The sequence below is a fragment of the Pollachius pollachius genome (assembly GCF_949987615.1).
Source record: "Pollachius pollachius genome assembly, chromosome: 20".
NCBI classification, from domain to species: domain Eukaryota; kingdom Metazoa; phylum Chordata; class Actinopteri; order Gadiformes; family Gadidae; genus Pollachius; species Pollachius pollachius.
In genome coordinates, this window is record NC_136953.1 from 10,385,284 (window position 1) to 10,407,783 (window position 22,500).

At 48.2% G+C, this 22,500-nt stretch overlaps 1 protein-coding gene across 1 annotated transcript in view; it reads left to right on the top strand.

The window, feature by feature from the left end:
- svep1 (sushi, von Willebrand factor type A, EGF and pentraxin domain containing 1) overlaps window positions 1-22,500 on the top strand; it is a gene marked incomplete at its 5' end in the record, with an annotated part of 91,613 nt that overhangs the window by 10,024 nt on the left and 59,089 nt on the right. The window contains 2 exon segments of the mRNA XM_079758029.1: window positions 10,771-11,026; window positions 11,669-11,845. Of these exon segments, the coding sequence (XP_079614155.1) occupies window positions 10,771-11,026; window positions 11,669-11,845 (433 nt within the window).

Sequence of the window (22,500 nt, forward strand, 5' to 3'; positions counted from 1 at the left end):
CAAGTAGCACTAGCATAGTGTTTTCCCCAATGTAACCAATTGGCAAACCTAGCACGTAGCGCAGCGTCGTCTGGCCCATCCCTGCGTCTTCTCCTCTCTCAGGTATTCCACTCGGCACCACTTCACGCCTCGCAGCCCCACGGTTTCGCTACATCTCCTTTTTCAGCAGCAACTGTCATCGCCAAGCCGTCATCCCATCCTCCCTTTCGTCTTCACCCCAAGTACTCCCGCTCGATAGCTCCAGAAAGGCAAAGCCAGACGAATGAAACCAAAAAAAACCAAGGGGGGAGAGTTTGACGCCGATTTATGTCAAACCCTGGCTGCGGCGTTGCCTCACCTCGGCGAACGCCTGCTAGCCAGGAAGGCAAAGAGAAACATGAGAAGCTGGTTGTTTGCCGGCCTGTCGGAGTGAGTCTGAAATAGCTTTAATGGCACAATGAGGCTCTCCGACTCCCTCGCTCCTCGTTAGTCACAGCAGGGTGCCGGGACGTAGTGCAGCTCGGGCTTTAGCATCGGGAACAGGAGGTGCACTTGCTCACAGGGGGCGATCAACACACACGCACACACACACACGCACACACACACAATCACACACACACACACACACACATGAAAGCACAAACATGTGCTCAGTTTTGATTTTCCTTTTGATGATATTGAGGCGAATTGGTAGGAGGTAATATTATCAAGTATGCAACTGCACACAGACGCATGAAAGTTCAAATCATATCCCAGCAGACGGGACAGCACATGTGTGTGCGTCTCCTTGTGCACCGCATTAGAACTACACAAGCCGATGCAGCTTCCATCTCGGCCCAGTGAAACGATAGTGTTTTGAGTTCGTCTTTCGGTTTCTACTACGGACTGGATGCTTTGGGCACCCCTCTGCAGTGGCACCATTACCATTACACCATTACTACCACTCTATGATCTGCAGCAGTGTCTCTTGGTAGCTTTGGATAATTCCCCCCCCCCCCCCCCCCCCCCCCCCCCCCACTAAGAAATTCCAATAACACACCAATAGGTTCACCCTGGAAAAGTGAGTGAGTGAGTGTGCGAGTGAACGAGGGAGTAACACAAGCTAACGAGAGAGCATATGCCCAACTGTCAGTCGCTGGAAACTGTGAGTGTTTGTGAAAATAATATGCATGCATAGCACATGTGTGTGTGTGTGTGTGTGTGTGTGTGTGTGTGTGTGTACATTAGTGTAGTATGTGTGCCAGTGGAAACGAGTCAGCGAGTGATGGAGAACGTCTCTCGATTTTGCGTGTGTGAGAGTTGGTGTATGTCTTATCTGTCCTTTTCCGTCCGTCTTGAGTGGAAACAACAGCATATTCTAGTCTTGTTTGGTGGAAAACACCACCAGAAACCCAAGCAACTCTCTCGGCACTCTCTCCCTGCACCACAACCTGTCAGCAGAGCCCTCAGCCACCCCGCCTACTTATTTCTGCCGTGTCTTAAGAGAATAACAAGCAATAGTGAGGACTACTGATTCGTGAACTGACTGTGATTCGCCATAAAGTGCGACATCAGAAATCAACAATATTCAGAGATATCGAGTTGCCGATCGTGATTTGGCGTTAGGTGTGAAATGACAAATCAACGATAACAAAACATCACAGAATAATGAGGAATGTTGGTTCACTGATCTTGATTCCATCAGCTTGACTGATCTTAAATCAACAATATTAGCCAACATCAATTGATGTGGTTTAAACCAAGAGAAGAGGCTAGGGAGTGGGTGTATGTGCATTTTAACACATTCCACAGCAGTAATTGGGTGTCCAATCTGAGAAAGTAAATTTCATAACTCAAGCCAAAGAAAGGGAATTTGTGTGCTATTAATTAAGCATCTCAACTATGCGTCAAAATAACTGTATCCCATGGGCCTTGGTATGTGAAGCGTCTATCACCCTTTCAACAAATGTGTTTTATGGCTCTGTTAAAAACGAGCCAAAAAACCATGACACTCATGTCATCTTTACAGTGCGAACACCAATAAATCAACCACAATAGAGTACATAACGAAAGAAGCACGTGGAGCACACCGCGGTTGTAATCACTGAACTGTATTCTTCGCTGCCTCGTCACTCCCAACACAGTCTTGCTTCATTTTAATTCGCTCCGTTCACGTGAAGGCATTCGTATGTCGCTTTCAGGTTTCATATCAGCGGAAAATTACGAGGGACATTTCAGTGGCCTGAGTGGAGTTGCTGACACCAGTGTGTGTGTGTGTGGGGGGGGGGGGGGGGGTTGTTAGAGCACAAGATTTGAAGTGCGGTATGGAAAAGGTTCAAAGGTCGTACAGGCGATGGGTGACGAGAAGAACTTGCTGTCAGCAGTGTGGCAGGGATACGATTAAAGACGTTGGGTATCAAACACACACACGCCCAGGAGGTCGCTCCCTATGGCACTGGCAGGTGCCTTGCTCTTGAGCCCTTTGTAACTGTTGAATTTGACCACCGGCAGTGGCATATTCTGTTACTATTTAATCTCTGGGGACACTGGGGTCCGTGTGCAGTCGTTTTGGTCGCTTAGTGACTGACATCATCCTGTCTCGTGTTGCCATGGAGAGACACCGGGTAGGCGATGATGTTGAAAATGTGATGACTTGAAAATAAACTCTGAACTGCTCTGTTGATGTAGCGGAAGTATTTGACACACGGGCACCTGAACAAACCAGCCCTGTGTGTGTCTGTGTGTGTGTGTGTGTGTGTGTGTGTGTGTGTGTGTGTGTGTGTGTGTGTGGTTGAAGGTTGGACACAGTGGCTCCCTCTATCTCTGGCTGAATAACATGTTTTTATGGATTGAGGCGCGGAGGCCTTTAGGCAAACTGCTCGCTATGTTGAACTATCTGGCACATAAAAAAGTGGCAAATTCCATGGAGAGGTTTTTCCTTCCGCCTCCATCCACGCTGGGGCCTCTTTTACTGTCTGTCTGTCTGTCTGTCTCAGTGCGAAGATGTTGCTAACCAAACCACAACTATGACTCAACCTCCCTGGGCCTGTTGTCTTTGTGGTGTTGTTTTTATTGTTTTTATTCTTTCAAATTCTCCATGGCTGACTCTTTGCACCGCTGGAGCAGCGAGTGAGTCTTGCTTTCCCCCCCTCATAAAAGAAACCCTTGCTTCCAAGTAAATTGCCCAAATATAGCGTAAGTGGGGAACAACACAGGCTCTTTGTTGTAATCAGTTCAGGTCAGTGATGTGGAGGCGGCTGGCAGGAAACCGATCCCAGTGGACCAGGGAATCCTGACCAATCGGAGAGAAAAAAGGGGCGATGATGATGAGGATGAGGAAGAGGTGAATAAAAGCCTGCAGAGTTATAGTCCCCCCTGGCCGCAGGGTGCCCCCCAAACAAACCGCTAAACGTGGCCGTATCCAGGCAACCGCTCACTCGAGCAACGTTCCTTACTTTAATTGTGTTTATATTCAAACGCGGATTAGGCTGAGGGATTTTGGACGGATTGGTGACATTAGCGATGGGGGCCTTCCAAGGGTTTCCCTGATTTACGGTGAGATATGTCAGGGAACGAATCAGACGGGGACATCCTTGCCAAGACGCAGAGTCATCCATCAGCGCGAGTGCGTTTCAATTAAATATTCCGTTATTAAATTAATGAAGGAACGGAGGAACAAAGGCAACGCAATTCCACTCGTGCTCAAACAGAGGTTACCCAGATTAGAATTGGAGACACAAGCTTCCTTACATTACATGCAGTTCCCCCCCCCCCCCCCCCCAATAGCTGACCCAGAAAATAGGTGTTTCCCCCCGGAGACGTAGCGTCACTTTCCACTGGCGCGCGGGGAGGAGTACCATGGCCTACCGTAGGCTCCGTGGGGAGACCTGGGACGAGGTGATCCTTCAGCGCCGACCCCTTGCGTCTTCCACAACCCCCCTAATTGACTGCTGACGAAGGGGGCGGGACAAAGGGAGGAGAGGGTAGAAGGCTGCCGGGTCCCAGGAGAGAGAGGCAGAGATAGAGGGGAGGGAGAGAGGGGAGATAAGGAGACGAGTGGGGACAGCAGAAAATGGATAGTGAGAAAAAAAAGTATATTTAAGCAGGCTGAATAAATGTGTTAAGTGAGTCCTATGTCAACCCCTGTGCTGTTAGGGTTAGCTAACTATGTGTTTGATACGAGATTTCCTGGATAATCAAAATACTATGTCTGTTGACGAAACTGGGTAGCGGCACCGGATTATTTGTGTTAATCTCCTGCTCCCACACCTCTCCCCTCCCTCTCTTCCATCTATGCATCAATGCTGTTACTCTGCCTCGCTCCCTCTCCCTCTCTTTTTTAATCTCATTACCGCCGTCCCTCGTCCCTCCCGCTTCCTTCATGTACAAACTGGCTCCAGAATGCCACACCTGGTAGGAACACGAGGGCCAGCTTCGATGTGTCCTGCATCGGCGGCCGTGCCAGGCGATGTAATTGAACGGGTTTTCCCATTTGCAGCGCGAGATAGTCTTTCACCCTTGGCAACACACTGTGGAATAAGCTGCCCCCAGCTTTCTCTCGCACTTGCTCTCACTATCTTTGTCTGTGTATCTCTCATTCTTCTAACACACACAAACAGGCACAAACACACAAGCACACACACACAATAACAGACACAAGACACATTCACACGCATACACATGCGCATCCAGGCTTTTCTTGCGCCTCGCTCTCCCTCATTCTATTCATCTATCCCTATGTCTCTCATTCTCTCTCCCACCCTCTCTCTCTCTCTCCCGGTGTGTAATTTTTGGATGATGAATGGTGTTGTGTCAGATAACAGCATGCCAAACCACAGAATCTCCCACCCCCCACCCACTCCAGTATACTCTCTCTCTCTCTCTCTCTCTCTCTCTATCTCTCAAGCTGGACGTAGTCAAACTGCCGTAGCGAACTCCTCGAGAAATGGATCGAGGGATACAGCCTTACAATGCAATGCAATCGGTCAAAGAAATGAGTGTAAATCTGAAAGACAATAAGCGAAACAAGATAAGATAGACAGTTATAACTTTCCTTTGCTAAAACAGGTCATGACATATTTTCAAATCTTCTCATTTAAGTACCATGTATGGAGGGGATAGGGCTATAAATTATTAGATTAGGTAACATGTGGTCCAGTGATAGTTGTTTACATGAGTGTGCAATTGAATTTGCAAGTGTGTGTGTGTGTGTGTGTGTATATTTGTTTGAATGAGAATGTGATCTTGCTTGCATGCATCTGTGAACCTGGGAGTGTCTGTGCGCCTCTGACTGTGTTTGCGCCTATGGGTGTGTGAGTGTGTTTGTATGTGTGTGTGTGTGTTTGTGTCTTTGCCTATGCCTGTTTGTCTTTGTATTTGTGTGTGTGTGTGTGTGTGTGTGTGTGTGTGTGTGTGTGTCTGTGTTGTTTTCCGGAGTGTATGAATTTTCTGTGTTTGTTTGTGTACGCGTGCGTATGTGTGTGTGTGTGAGTTTGTTCCGTTGGACCCTGCAGAGCTATCCTCTGTTGTTTTTATCAATCGGGCCAAAAGCAGATAGCATGTGAAAACAAGCACGAGCACTTCCGACCCTAGTTGGGGAGAATTTCCGAACGGATGCAGTCCGTTTGGCCCCCTCTTCTTCTTATTATTTTATATCTTTTTATTTTTTCATCCTACCGTGGAATGCTTGCAGATCGTCCCATCGGAGAGATCTCGTTTCACCGTCCGCAGCTCCACAGAAGGAAAAATACACTCAGAGAGGGAACACATTTCAACACACAAGCACAAACTCTGCTGGGAGTCACCCCTCTCTTTGAGTGCAGTTGTCTGGTCCATATCCTCCCCCAATGAGCCAAGGAACAGCCCCCACCCCCAGCCCCCTCTTCCATGTAACATAGGTGACGACTACATCGCCCCTCGCTGTGGACCCAACCCCCAGTAAAGATTCGGGTTTAATGCTACAGTATGTTGTGGTTCGAGATGCTGTTCTATTCTAGCAGTGGCAGAGATCACACAGCTGGGTAGAAACTAGTCAGTGTACATGCTATTGTACACTTGACATTTCTTGTTGTATTTTGAAGGGAACTTGCCTAATGAAAATGTACTTATTGAAGGTCACTTCTTGACACTGAAGTATTCGTTTCAATTGAGCAGGATCACGGAAATACACAGATAGCGATTTCTACCAAGTTTCTTGAAAGAGACAATGGACACGTGGCTGTTATAGGGAAACGTTCACATCGTGGGCATTAACAACAAAGGAAACAAAGGTGAAAGGAGAGGGACTATCAGGGAGAGGGGCCTTCAGGGAGAGTTAAGGATGGGCCATGGCTGAGGTGGACACGTCTGGAAGGATGCAAAACAGCTAACGTTAGCTACACATCAACAGTGTGCTATTGCTACAGTGGCAATGCGAAAGCTGACTCACTTAACACCTTAACACCAGAGGAAGGGAGATGTCTGCAGTTGCAGGTATTCATACAAATGCATTTTAAATGAAATAGCAACAATGTAACAAGGTTTTAGCTTCTGTATCTTATTTGATATTATTATATTTTTCCGCGAAACTGCCCTTCTCAAAACTGGCTTTGTTGAGATATGTGCATGTGTGTTGTAGCCAACCGGCTTACTTGGGCTCTTGGATGCGTATTCTCATACACCTGAACACCTGAACCCCTCTAAACCATTATTTTTTCTGTGGAAATATCGGCAGGATCAATAAGTGCAGAATCAAAGTATTTCACTGCATACTATATCAGTTTTTCACAGTGCATAAGATAAACATATCAATTTGTAAAATGTATACACATATATTAAGGTTCAAGTGAACAGTTAATCCTGCCTGTCCCAGGCTCCTCTGTTTGCCCCTGATGCAACTGTCTCAACAGACTGCACACCCGCACTATAACACACAGTAGCAACAGTGGGGGGGGGGTTGGTAACTACTTAGCATTCATTACAGCTTGCGACGTTGCAAAGTTCAACATCTGGGTTGCTTTGCTAAGCGCCATCCCCTGCCCCCGAGGTGTGAACCAATCCCACGAGTCCACGAATGCCACACAGGAGTCGTCGCTTAGGAGTTGTGTTCGGCGTGCCGCCGTCAGGGGGCCGTGATGCAGTCTGTGCGTCTTAACCCTGTTTAGGAAGCGCTTCCTAGACAGGGTTAAGATGCACAGACGCCCGAGGTTGAAGTGATGGGTGAGGGCGGGAACAAGGGGTCATGCCTATGGGCATGTCGAGAAAGCTGTTATTTGTGTAAGCGTGTGTGTCTGTGTTTCAGTGTGTCAGTGTTTGTGTGTGTGTGTGTGAGAGCATCTTAAACTATAGGATTCATTTCATTGACTATATAGTCCATTCCTATTTGGTGTATCCGTCTCTCTGTGTGACAGATCAACACACACACACACACACACACACGCACGCACGCACACACGCACGCGCGCACACACACACGCACACGCACACGCACACACGCACGCACACACACGCACACACATACACATCCCTTCTGCGGTCCCTCTTTATGTTGGTGCCCTGACCCAGAGCACTGCAGAGCCCAACCTGCAGGCTGTTATTAGTGGGTGTACATGCGTATGCTCGATGCCCCACACACACGCACACGCACACACATAAACGTAGACATAGCCTTTTATCCATAACACCAGCACCAGTACCACTGGTGACTAAGGCAAAAAAACACTTTGGTCCCACAGCACTTGAAACAGTTGCCTTATAAAAGACCCTCAAAACACCATCACTCCACACACACACACACACACACACACACACACACACACACACACACACACACACACACACACACACACACACACACACACACACACACACACACACACACACACACACACACACACACGCGCGCACACACACACACGCATACACACACATACACGCACACACACACACACATGTATACACATGCATGCACTCACACACACAACGCACATCAATATATGTATATAAATATATATATATATGCATAATATACAGATAGACAACATAGATGTTGCCATCCTGAACTAAAAGCCTACAACTGTCATAAATAAACAACATAATATATCCATGCAAACACACTCACACAAACACACACACACACACACACACACAAGCACGCACACACACAATATCAAACAGCCATACAGTTGCCCGAAAGGCCACCAACGTCCCACCGCATTGACATCACTGTGGCAAGAGTGAGCAGAGGAACCCCCTACCTGCCCACACACACACACACGCACACACACACACACACACACACACACACACACACACACACACACACACACACACCCCTGGCCTGGAAGGCAGCCTGGCCGAGGGCACTGACAGCTGGGGGAGCCGGGGGCCCACGTGGTGCCTCCTCCCTGGCTTGGGAACCAGAAATCTCCAGGGAGTCCACGCAGCCCTTTGAAGATTTAAAAAAAGGAGCCAGCCCACCATCCTTTCCCCCCCCACCCCTGCCCCCCTATTCTTTGCTCCACCACTCCCTCCTCCTCCTCCTCCTCCTCCTCCTCCTCCGTCCGTCTCTCCTCCTGAAGCCTTTCCTCGCCTGCGGGCCCACTCTGTAATTTGCGTGCTCCGCCCGAGAGCTGAACGAAGTGGAGCCAATTAGACGATATTGAACAGAGCTTCCTCTCTCTCTCTCGTTCTCTCTCTTTATCGTTCTTTCTCTTTCTCTCTCGCTCTCACCCCCAGTCCCTCTCTCCCCGTGCACGTCTCCAACCATGCATCCCCTGGGTGTGCTCGGCTTGGGTCTTCATCTTAGAGTATTGTCCGTACATGCTTGCATCCATTACATCCATATTGAGTTTATATTGTACATTCCGACGGTTGTGTTGCACTCATAGGACAATTGTTGTCTTTACTAACCAGACATATCGCATGGCTCTTTGTATTGGATTGGTGCATATAGGGTGTTATACCGGATACCTTTTTTTATCATACGGTATTTGAGGCTGGTATCTGATTTATTTTCTTTGCAATTATATTATTTTCCAAAAATGCTAACGGTTTTCATTTTTACTTTCAACCACCTGTTTTTGATTCTTATCATATGAACAACACCCCTCAAACCCCTCCCTTCCAAACGCCTTCAAGTCGTCCACCAACACAACACCGTGAGCCGTTAATCAAAGAACCCATCCGCTCTGTCCAGGTGGGGCCCCCCGGCGACGTGGGCCCTCAAAACACGGTCGACCCACGGCCCCCGTACGATCAGAACAGCCAAATAAAGACCTGTTCCTCCCCGCTCAGAGTCCTCACTCCTCCAGATAATTGCCGCGGTGCGGTGGATTGTAAAGGGCTAAAGTTAGGCTAGGAGCCGCCACAGGAGGTCCGGAACGAGAAAAAAACAAGGAGAAAAACCAGGCAGTGTTCTCTGGCGGTGTCACCGCGCACCGCGGCCGGGCAGCTGTATCGCATGTAGGAGGAGAGGTAATTACAATCGTAGGAGATGAGAGCTCTCTCTCTCCCGCTCCCTCGTCCCTGGGCTCCAGCCGTCGCTGATGTGGGGTTTCGAGGAACCCGAGAGCCCTGGGCTGTTTTTAGTGGTCGCGTGTGACGTGCCTTCATTATTCAATTTAGCCTTGTCAATAAAGCTCAGAGGAGCCCGCTGCTGCCAGGATGGCGTGTGTGTGTGTGTGTGTGTGTGTGTGCGTGTGTGTGTGTGTGTGTGTGAGCGAGTGTGTGCATGTGTGTTTCTAGGTGTGTGTATGTCTGTGTGTGTGTCTTGTGTTTTTTTGAGCATGTGTGAGTCTGTGAGTGTGTGTTTCTAGGTGTGTGTGTATGTCTCTGTGTGTGTGTGTACGTGTTTCTTTGAGCATGTGTGTTTGTCAGTGTGTTTCTAGGTGTGTGTGTTTGTTTGAGTTGTGTCAGTGTGTGTGTTTGTTTGAGGGTGCATGTGTGTTTCTAAGATTGTGTGTTTTTGAGTTGTTCCCGTGTACAGTACAGAACATGAAGCATTGAGACACACTTGTTTCTTTGCACGTCAGCTGGTTTTATAAACGAATTAACCTTCGTGCAGCTGAGCTGCGTTGCATTCGCTGTCCAAAAAACACATTTAGCCGTCCAGAAAAAGCAAACATTAACAATCAGTAAATCAGTTTTGGTTGAAAGGTTTTCTAATTCACCCAACAAGCATTTTCTCTCATTTCACAAATTAATACAAAATAAAAAAACTGTCTGAGTAATTCCCGAAGAAGGCTTTTGAGTGCAAACATGAGTGTTTCTCTGGAATACTGATAGCATCGCTCATATGTTATTAAGTTGCCTTTTCTTGCAAAGAATGACATCATCTTTCTGAAGTTCGGCGGTGCTTCTGAAGAGAAGCGTATGTTACATGGTGAAGGGGGTGGCAAGGTCAGATCTGCACGCTAACAGTATCTTGATTTTATCTCACCGCACGTTTAGGCTTAATTTGTTAGGGTTGGCAATTGCTGCTGTTTGTTTTCATGCAGGCGCCTGTCAAAGACGTCATTTCTGATGGACCTTGAAGCTCTCGCATGGATGAATGATGGATCTGAATTTAAAGTCTGACCGAAGCATGTAATCGTGGCATTTATTTGAACGCTGCACACTGCACACATTACTCACAAGTTGAAGACTGGCAAGCATTTAGACCGTTCCTTCAACCCCATAATGTCTAATTTGTCTAGCTTTATAGTTTGGTTATCCGTCGTTTTGACACCGTCGGGCTACACCATCACACATAACCGATGCTAGGTGTGCTAACGAACTCCCCGTCCCTTCCCCGTACCCCCACCCCCACCTTCACCCCGCCCTTCCACCCCACAGCAAATCCTGCGCAACTCGCGCGCCAACGCCTCCAAGGTCATCTTCCTGATCACCGACGGCTACTCCAACGGCGGGGACCCCCGGCCGGTGGCGGCGGCGCTGCGGGAGCGCGGCGTGGAGATCTTCACACTGGGAATCTGGCAGGGGAACATCCGGGAGCTCCACGACATGGCCTCGTCTCCCAAGGACCAGCACTGCTACCTGGTGCACAACTTTGCAGAGTTCGAGGCGCTAGCCCGCTACGCCCTTCACGAAGGTGAGCGCAGCCGGTTGGCTGGTTAGCTGGCTAGGTATATGCGGCCACAACCGTTCCCGTGTATGGATATTCTCAAGAAAAAGAAAGAGGGGAAAAAGATGTGTGTATACAAAAATGTCCGTACACACACAGACACCGACAGCACATTGTGTTGTTTTATTTTGCAGTTCTTGGCCATGTCTAGTTCGACAAGGTTGAGCTCGCCATTGATACTGCCAGGCTTAGAGGTTGATTCCCACTGGGGGAAACCAGTGCAAAATGTATGCAATCCAGCGATGACGCGTGGTACCTCTATCCATCCCACATGTTAAGAAGGCTTTGGTATTTGGTATATAACAGAGAGACTTTTGTAACCATTCAGAGCTAATCTTGTAGACATCGGCATTGTTTTTTTCAAATAAACATGCACAAACATATCTTTATTATAAAATCCAGCCCTCTTTAACAAAAGTAAAAAGTCCATCCACCCCGTCACTTAAGCTCTGAAGGTCAAATGAAACAGGAAATAATTGACCGTGAGTTTACTCATTGAGCGATAGAGGTCCACTGGTCTGGATCGGGGAGGAAACCTATTGTGACCTGACGTGTGTGTTGCTGGTTCTCCCCCCCCCCCCCCCCCCCCACACCTCTCTCCCACCCAAGACCTCCCGACGGGCGACTTCATCCAGGAGGACCGCTCCCGCTGCGCCCTGCTGTGCGATGGGGCCGGGGACTGCTGCGACGCCATGGCCAGCTGCATGTGCGGCACGCGCACAGGCCAGTACGACTGTGTGTGTGAGAGGGGACACTACGGCAACGGACAGCAGCACGAGTGCACAGGTAGGACGGGACGAAAGTGCACACACACACACACACACACGCACACGCACACACAATCACATAGAAGCACACAAGCACACATAGATGCACACATGCAGTGTGCACACAGATGACACATGCACGTGCGCACACAGACACACACACACACACACGCGCACACAAAGACACAAACACGCACACACACACACACAACACACACAAATGACACCACAGCAAGAGCAGGTATCATTAATAGAACCAACCCTGAAGCTCTACTGGTATTTACTGGTTTCAGAGGCCAGGGTTTATCTGGTTACAAAAGGGTGTGTTGTTAACCAGGATAGGATATAGTCATATAATTTCTATATCTCCTATCCCCTCTTCTAGGCTCATTGGCATTCATAGTCATGGGCTGAGCAGTTGCGGCAGTTCTTGCTGACAAGTCTGTTATTACAGCCAGTACATTCATTATATGTAGGAGCTTATCTTGTTTGGGAGGAGAAACTGGAAAGCCTTTTCATGGAGTCATCCTTCTTTATTCACCCCAGTTTGTCGTAGAACGCGTGAAAGAGAAGAACTCAGTTTAGGGCCAATATAAGGACACGTGTTGCTTTTCTCCCTTGTACTGTACAGGTCAGTGTAGCGACTGCTAGAGAAATCTTCTTCTCTTTACGGTTCACCTTTGATGGAGATGGAGGCGGAGTTGTATTTGCACAGCGTGTTCACCACAGAACCATGTTTACATTGTTTCACTGAAGGGAGAGAGAGAGAGAGAGAATGGAATGGAGAGAGAGCGAGAGACAGAGAGAGAGAGAGAGCTGGAGAGGGAGATAGAGAGACAGAGACAGAGAGAGAGAGAGCTGGAGAGGGAGATAGAGAGACAGAGAGAAAGAGAGAGGGTTATGGAGAGGGGGAGAGAGAGCTTCCCTTGTGATTCTCTGCGATGTGGCTAAGCAATTCCCAGTCATTTATGAACTTGAAAAGAAGAGAGAGAGAGAGAGAGAGAGAGAGGGATCTCTCTCTTTTGATGCTGAATCCTTTTTCCCCTTCCAGCTGGTTTGGTGAGGCTTCGGCCGTTGCTTCGGGGCACTTGTTGCCACGGTTGCAACATGCTGCCTGTCCGCTTAGCGTGGGGCTAGTGGCGCCCTGTCAATGCTCCTCAGGACTTCCTGTGGGGGGGTGGGGGGGGCTGCAGGAGAGAGGCGAGGACAGTGGTCTGGTTGTTGTGTGTTCTCAGCCCAACGGTCCGATCTCACCTCTGACATCTCCCTCCCTTTGGTGGAGGGGCTCCAGCTGAACAAAGTCTGTGTGTGTGTGTGCGCGTGTGTGTGTGTGTGTGTGTGTGTGTGTGTGTGTATCTATGTTGGAGTGGGGGTTGAATGTGTGTGTAGAGAGGGATTGTGTGTGTGTGTATGTGTGTGTGGATAAGGGTCTGTATGTGTGTGTGGATAGGGGTCTGTATGTGTGTGTATGTGGAGGGGCGTTGAATGTGTGTGTACAGAGAGATTGTATGTGTGTGTGTGTGTGAGTGTGTGTGTGGAGGGTTGGTCAAATGTGTGTGTGTGTGTGTAGAGAGGGATTGTGTTCATGTGTGTGTGTGTGTGGAGGGGGGGTTAAATGTGTGTGTTGAGAGGGATTGCGAGCGTGATTGTGTGTGTGAGTGCAACAATTCCCATGTTTATACTAGTAGACTGGCTCGTTTTGTATTGTCACAATTGATTTTTGCTAAAATGATCTCACACAAGAAATCCTCTACCATACACACAAACACACACACACCTGCACACACACACACACACACACACACACACACACACACACACACACACACACACGACATACACACTCATCGACTCACTGTCTCACACATTCCATCATGTCTAACGTTTTCCTTTCTCTTGGAAAAGAGAGAATCCTGTTTTCATAGGTAATGATGACATTATTAATCTTCCATGTTGAAGTTATTACACTCAGCCTCCCAGAGAGACCCCCCCCCCCCCCCCCCCCCCCCCCCCCACACACACACACACACACACACACACACACACACACACACACACACACCACTAGAGACCTAATGCAAACCCCAACTGAAGATCTGAGACATATTTTTGGAGGGGTGGAGGTCTGGAATCATCCACCACATCTACGCTTGGAATGACTTGGAACGACCACCAATGGAAACAAACATTATTCGCCACACTCTGACCCGGAGACCAACGGAAATTAATTGGATGAGACCGCAGTGGAGGCGGTGCGACAACCCCCCTAGCGGAGATGGGCGGAGTTACGTACGTGCGTGAACGTAAATCAATTGGGCAGATTATGCAGACACAACAACACAGTATATGATCCTAGCACTATGATGCTAATAGCAGTATCATAATAGGAGAGTATTCCTCTATTAATGTGCTGATGCTATACCAGCAACAGTACTTTCAGATAGTTAGGTGCCGTCCCAGATAGAGAGAGACAGAGAAAGTGAGGATGAAGTGAGTGAAAATCCGTGCTGAGCTCAGCTCTTAGTAACTATGCACAACTGTGATCACAATCGACCCTCTAAGTGGGAGATAAACTCTGCCGTGTGTCCTCTGGGTCCCACCCTCTCTCTCTGTCTTTTTCCCGTTGTCGCTCTATGTCCCTCGCTCGTTTTCACCACCTGCTTCCAATCTGACTGCGATAACGGGGATTGAAGGGAAGCTGGGAACGGAGGGAGAGAGAGGGGGGAAGGCCAGGAGTGACCCAATAACATGCAATACCTCCTGATTCGCGTGTTGGATTCCCGACAGTCGGACGCACAGTGGGAAGGACAAGTGGAGCCAGACCCCCGTGCATAACTATGCTGAGATGTATCTGAGCCCAGGGGCCCCACTGTGGTTGTTAATGTGTTGGGTGGGTTTTAATTAATAGCAGACTGTAGACTGGAGGCAGCGAGACGCTCTGACCGCAAGCCAGACAACCGTCCCCCCCGTCCCTCACCCACTCTAACTTTCCCTCACCCGCTCTGTCTCCCTGTCTCACCCTCATTCTCTCTTTCTCTCTCTCTCTCTCTCTCTCTCTCTCAATATCTCTCTTTCTCCTTCTCTCGGTCTCCCTCATTTGTTCAGCTGACGCCTTTATCCAAAGCGACTTACAATAAGTTATCAGACCATGAAAACACTACCCAGAAATTGCTCGAGACTCAGGGCAGTACATAAAATAATCCAAAGTGCTAAACTACAGAAACCATTATGCACTCAAGACTGCAACAATCAAGATATGTTGCTAGATTGGTCCCGAGCCAGTGGGGCAGTGCTGGACCCCTTGGGTTGGTTGAAGACCATCTAGGCTGCTGCCTCCTGGATGAGCTGCAGGGATGGCACATGCAGGCAGACCAGCCAGAAGGGAGCTGCAGAAGTCTAGACGTGAGGGGACAAGAGCCTGGACCGGAACCTGTGTGGCGCTCCGTGTGAGGATCGGACGTTCCCTTGTGGATATGCCGGAATGGGTCGGTCAGCAGTGATGCTGTTGGCGAAGGACGGCTGGTTATTGAGTGTTGTACCACTGAGTACTGGTTCCACTGGTTCCACTGAGTAGTGGCTATTGATGGAGAGGTCGTAGATGGGGGGAGCAGCTCGGCCTGGTCCAGATAAGCTTCAGGTTGTGGGTCGACATCCAATGAGGGATGTCAGGAACATGAAGAGATTCACGTGGGCCTCTGTCTCTTTCTCTTTCTCTCTCAATCTCTCTCTCCCTCTCTCTCAGTCTCTCTCAGTCTGTCTCTCAATCTCTCTCCGTTCTTCTTCTTCTCATTGTTTAAGACTGTCTTTCATCTCTCTCTCTTTGACTCTCCCTTTCTCTAACTCGCTGTCTATCTGTCTGTCTGTCTGTCTGTCTCTCTCTCTTGCTCTTTATAAATGACTGTCTCTCTCTCTCTCTCTACTTCTTGAATTCGGACTCTGTTCCTCCATCTTTCTCTGTCTTTCTCTGGCTGTGGACCTTTCTGTAACTCTTCCCACCATCTGCCCTTCTCTCTTTGGGTCTCTGTCTTTCTGACTCCATCGTTCTATCTCTCTCTTTGGTTTGTATGCCTCTCTTTATCTCACACACTCTCTCCAGCTCTAAATTACCTCTCTCCCTCTGCATTACTTTGCTCTGAAATTATTTATTTTCTCCTCCATGTTTGCGTTGCTTGTATTTTAGCCGACCTTGAAGCCACACTCTGCTGGCCTAGCCCGGTGCGGTTATTAAAAATGTTATTTGCAGCTCTACAACACATTTGCTTCAGTTTCACTCCACCTACTGCTCCGGATTTATCACCACACTAATTACTTTTTTAGGGCTCTCGGTTCCTTACTTTACTGTTCCTTCCCCATGCAAACTTTGAACTCAATATATACACACGCAGAAGGATTGTGTGGATTTAGTGTCTATAACTTACCGTCCTCCTTATTAAGTTAACAGACTTTGAAAAGAAAAATAGAAGTAAACCACACTTGTCAGGGCGCTTGTATTTGGACACTAATGAGTTTCCTGTCTTTAGCAGGCTTGGCTGAACCCAAAGTTGTTATGAGTAACATGGGAACACGCAGCGCTTTGAAGGTGCTGTAGGTACGATTTAAGAGTGGGTAATGTGTTAGAAATGGCCTAACCCTCCATCTGCTATTATTGGGTTAGATGATTGATTAGAATAACTGTTTAAAGTTGGCTTCACATGCCCCTGTTTATACCAAGCCAAGTTCAGACTGCTCCCGGCTCATTTCTGAACAATCAGGACATCTCTTTCCTGATTGGTTCAGGGAATCCATCTTTCCTGTCAATCACAGGTGAGGGAAATGCACCCGGGATCTGCATCTGTTGTTCAATAACGGAGTAACGTAGGGACGAAGGAAACAGAGAGGGATGGTCGTTTAGATGCCAAATGATTGATCTTGGAGTGAATTAGTTAATCCAGGAATCAACCATCCATACGTGACCAAGGAACCCATGGGTTATTTTTTACATCACCTCCGCCCCTTATAGCACCTCCAGTAGACGACAGTGCTGTTGTCTCTTTAGTGTGTGTGAAGGAGGGAGAGAGAGAGAGAGCGAGAGAGAGAGAGAGAGAGAGAGAGGGGTAGAGAGAGGAAGAGGAGGGAAAAAGACAGGGGGGGGGCATTAGAGTGATATAGAGAGGCGGGTTGTTTGAGGTGCTGATGGTGGTGAATTGGAGGAGGGTGTGTGGGGGGGGGTTGAGATGAAATATTTTCCTCTTCCTTCTCCCCCTCATTTGAGTTTATCAGTCTCTGTAGCTGTTGGGGAGAAGTGAGGTGCTCTGGACTGTGTTAGCACTCACTGTGGTGTGGGCGAGGGGAGGATGAGGGAGGGGGAGAGAGAGAGAGGGAGAGAGAAAGGCATCGGAAAAGAAAGAGAGAAGGGTAGGGAAAGAGCAGACGTATGGCAAAGGAGGAATCTAGTGAATGACCTAGTGTGTGTGTGGGTGTGTGCACGTGTACACACACACACACACACACACACACACACACACACACACACACACACACACACACGCACACACGCACACACACACTGCTATAACCATTAGCAGGCCGAATATATATCATGCAGGTATTTTTCCAACCGACGTGGTACGGCTTTTGAAGCGTGAAAGCAGGGAAAGAGCAGCGCACACACCTCGAGATCCTCTGGCGACGCGCACAGACACAGACCTGCAGCAATGACGTCGCCCTTAAACCCCCTCTTAAAGCTCTCGTCCAAAGAGCATTCGTCTGGCTCTGAGCGGAGGTGCAGGCTAGACTCTATCCCCCTCGTGCATTTTGGATCCATCTTTGTCGTATATCTGTCTTCCTGAAGGTAGACTTTGACAACAGCTGAGGGCAGGTGTCTCTGCAGACTTGAATTATTACCCTTCATTTTGTCACAGTGCCATCCGTCAGGGTGTAAATAAGTCTGCTCTAGCAGCAAAATGTCACGCCGGTTGTGTTTGGATTATTTCGAGGGTGGGGTAAAGGGACTCAGTGTTTATACTCAAAGGGAAAAATTCCAAAACACAGTTTGTATTGCAAAAGTAAATGTATTCTGAATTATATTGTGTATATAAGTAAATTGACTGTCTTCAAAAATTTCCTTAGCATTATGAGCCAGAGCCTGGGCATGTCCAGGCATGTCTGGGGTTTGAATAAATCTACACTACGACTACCAGGATGGCCAAAAGACGATGGAGTCCAAATATGATCTTTTCTTTGGTATTTGTACAAATTGTTATATTGATACATAAACAAACCAAATTTTGATGGAAATGTTGCTTTAGTTTGGGTTTCTTAGAATTTGGTTTGATATAATAAAGTTAGCTAGCTGTTTTGGTTTAGTTTGGTTTACCACAACAGCCACACACACTCACACACACACACACACACACACACACACACACACACACACACACACACACTCACACACATAAATACACACACACACACACACACACACACAAACATTATCCTCTGTTGCGCATATTATCCTCTTTAGCGCCAAGTATACAGTAAGCGTCCCAAAACAATATATTATTTCAGAAATCAAAAAGCCTAAGCCTGTAAGTCTAATACACATCCCGGCTGGTCCAGTTAGGAACCACCTAACTCAGTCCTTCGGGCTATCAAGGTTTCAAAAGTTGGTTTCAGCTTGGTTTGTAGAATAAACTGCAGGATGTTGTGCGGGCCGAGTTGTGTGTGGCATTGTGTACCCCTAATACCCCTTAAATCCTGTTGAGCAGAACCTTTCAATCATCCACCCTAGATGAGTGAGTGTGCGTGTGGGTGGTGCGGGTTAAGGGGTTGGACACGGGTCGGTCACTTCCTCAAAGTTTAAAGGTCAACGTGGGGAATATTTGAAGCTTTTCGCCACTGTGATGTGAATGACCGACGGGGTTCCACAGGGAATTCGGACTCAGCTCTGATGGAGGGGATTGAATTATAGCAACAAGAGGAAAACATGGGATGCAGGATTTTGATTGGTTTATGAAGAGGGCGGGACCATCCTAAAAGTGCAATCTCTAGGGTGAACAAAGGAATTACAGACAAATATGAGTAAAAATAAATATGCTCACATTGAGCCAATTTATGTTTTCATGTCTCTCTGACTCTCCTCTCACGCTCTCACTATCTCCCCCTCCTTCTCAAGACTATAAATGATTGCCATTAAGACTTAATGTTCAGAATGGTGTCACTGCACCATGCGTACAGATCAGAATCATCCTATTGGATGTCCAAGATACAGGTTCCCATTGTCACTGCCAAAGTTGTTTGAGTTGTTCCGACCATGATTTCATTTTGTTGCATCAGAAAAGCATGGGATTGATCATTGAAATAGAAAGGCCAAATTGTTTGTTGGCAACTGGCAAGGGTGTTTGATTCTTGGCCGAGTTCAATCCCCCAATGTCCTCGGCCTACCTTCATGGGCAACATGCCCTCACACTCATTCCGGTTCATCACATGCATTTCATGTGAGGGGCTTTGGATAAAAGCGTCTCGATGCCTCAGTAGTAATAGCCAATCAGAGTGGTCGTTGCGTCTGCTCTTAAACACTGTGGTTCAAAGGTCAGCTTGTACTTCTCGGACTAGTCATAGTTCTCGGAAGCAAAGGAGGAGGGGGAGGGTGTTGTGTGTGTGTGTGTGTGTGTGTGCGTGTTGGGGGGGGGACGCTGGGTGTTAGGGTCAGGTGGAAGTCAATTGCCCCCCGCCACACTTTTGCAACCTTTTTTTGATCTCACCCAGCGGGACGACAGCGAGTGTTTCTCATTGGAGTGCGCAGCCTGGAACGAATGAAGGGGGGATGACAAGGAAGAAAAAAGAGGGAGGGAGGGAGAGAGAGGGAGAGAGGGAGTGACGGCTGGCTTTTTTTCCTCCAGGGGTCATGGAGTTTTGTACGCAGTGACTTGATATTAGAGAGAGCAAGGGAGAGAGAGAGAGAGAGACAGAGAGATAAAGCCAAGTAGTTTCAAACTGCAGATAGTGTGTGAGGGTTCAGGAAGGGCCAAAGGGCTATAAGGAACGGGAGGTTCGGGTTTGTTTGAGCCTCTGTATTCACTCCACTGCCGGAGTCAGTTCCTGGGCGTACACACATTGCAACTCATTACACGCTTAAGACAGACAGGGCTGTCCTCGCTTTCCTTTTTAATGGCCACCGATGCTTACGTTAGTTACAGGGCTCTCGCACTTGCTAACCAATGTGTCATTTCCTACAGGAAGGGCACAGTCCCCGCTGTCTCTCTCTTTCGTTCTCTCTCTCTCTCTCATTATAGGACAGGTATGTGAAAGGTTAAATGTACCCCATGTGCTGCGGTCAGATCTGCTGTGAGGTCAAACCTGAAGACGGTTATAAAGGGCTATTGACGTGTAGCGGGATAGGGAGAGAGTGAGATTGACAGAGTGAGAGGGAGGGAGAGGGAGAGAGAATGCAGATGGAAGGGAGGAGAAGGGGGAACCTCACCCTTTCACTTCCACTCATCCGTGCGTCCCTCCATCTCCCTGGATTCCCCTTTTTTATTCCCTCGCTCGTCTTCTGCTCTTGTTTCCTTCCTGCTTTCCTTTTGTGTGTCTTCTCTCCTCACAAACACGCACACGAAGACAGGAGCACGCACACACACACTCTCACACAGGTCATGTGGGCCACGGCGGTGGCCATTAAATGCAGGTTTGCCATTTACTAGAGAGCTGTAAAGGTGGCTCTCTCAGCTCAGAGACAGCTGCTGTTAAATCCTCCCCTGTTCCTACCCCCCGGAGACCCGCCAGGTGCATACTGGGAACGCATAGAATGTAGTTGCATGAAAGGCAGTGCACTCACACACATACATATATACCCACACACACACATACATATCTGTACTGTATGTATTAAATTGGTCAGATATGCTCGAGGTGCATGAATACACACATGAATATAAACACATGAATATATATTATGTGTTTGTGTATACATGTATTAAATATATGTATTTGTATATATTTATATGTATATATATTTAAGATATACACCGTTTTTTTAAATGTATATGAAAAGACAATGCACACACACACTCAGTTGCGTACAATGCTGGTGGGCTTCCCTGGTTAATGGTTGAGTGTTTGATTTAATCTTTGACTGGAGATAGAAGGGCCCTTCTGTGGTTCCTGTAGGTTGAGTTTGTGTTCCCGTGATATGTTCTTTGGAGCCCTTCATGTTTGTTCTCCTTCATCGTCTTCCTTTGTGTCTGGGTTCTCTCAGCCCCCCACTTCAACACAACTCTCTCTCTCTCTCTCTCTCTCTCTCTCTCTCTCTCTCTCTCTCTCTCTGTCAACTCTGTCAACTCTCTGTCAACTCTCAATGTCTCTCTCTCTCCCTCTCTGCATGAGTGTGCACACTTTTTTCTGTCATGTCGATGTGACCCAGGGTTCATGTGTGGAGGTGACTGACACTGCATACACACTCACACACACACACACACACGTGACACGCATGCCTGCAGACACATCCATATCAAACATGTGTTCGAGGATACACAGGCACAAACAGAGCCTAACACTTACCAAAACACATTGTCTATCTCACACGGATAAACGTGTGTGTGTGTGTGTGTGTGTGTGTGTGTGTGTGTGTGTGTGTGTGTGTGTGTGTGTTTTAGACTGCTCGAGGTTTACACAAGGTTCTTGAACCGTTGGTGTGGCAGTATGACAATGAGCACAGAGTGACCGTGAGTTCCCAGCATGCATCTGTTTTCATTGGATGGCTGAACAAATGTAACTGAGCAAAAACGAGTGAACAGATCAAAAAACCCAAAAGGCTACAGCTGTAATATTTGGATTATACTTCTCGCTTCATTTAACCTGAAGTTGGAGTAGTGACACAAAAACAGATTCGATTTCAAACCTTCCCCTTCGCATAGTTGACCCAGGAGGTTAAACAGCCAGACTTGAGGCGGAGGTTGGTGTGTGTGTGTGGGTGGGTGGGGGGGAGGGGGGGACGGTTGAAGGGGTGATTATCCCAGATGGAGGAAGGAAGTCTGCGTAGGTGGACAGCTGGACCCACCCCCCATCCCCCATTTGGACAGCCCAGCCAACTTCAATGACATCCTGGGTGAGGGATTCTGGGTTCTCCTGGCCATGTGCGTAACTTATGGAGTGGTCTGTGTGTGTGTGTGTGTGTGTGTGGGGAGGGGGGTATCCCCCTGAAAGGAAAAGCGATATTGCTTCCTTTCCTTCGTGCGATGTGAAAACCAGAGCTTTTCCTCGACCTTGTGCTTTGTCAAACCTGCTACTACATCACCGGGGGGACCTCTCCGTGACACAGGCCCATATCCGACTCACGTCTCCATCCAGCGCTGAACGTCAGCATGGCTGCTCCAGGTTATACCTCTCTGCTGCCCTTTACCCCCCCAGCCTCTCTTTACTTCACTCAGTTACCACCACAAGGGGAAGGCTCCATCCTCACAGGTGTCTAATGGAGACATCTCCTGTTTTCCCCAGCCTGCTCACCCCGGTCATAAACCACAAGATTCTCTCTCTTCTGGTGGCCATTATTCTTATGAGTGAGGAGTGGATCGCTTTTGGCCAGGGGCAGCGAACAGCTGATGCAGGAACATAACAAGCAACCATAGCCCAACTTGGGACCCCTTCTGCCTCGTACGAGGGGGATGTAAAGAGGGACCCTTCTTGGGGGGGTGCCTG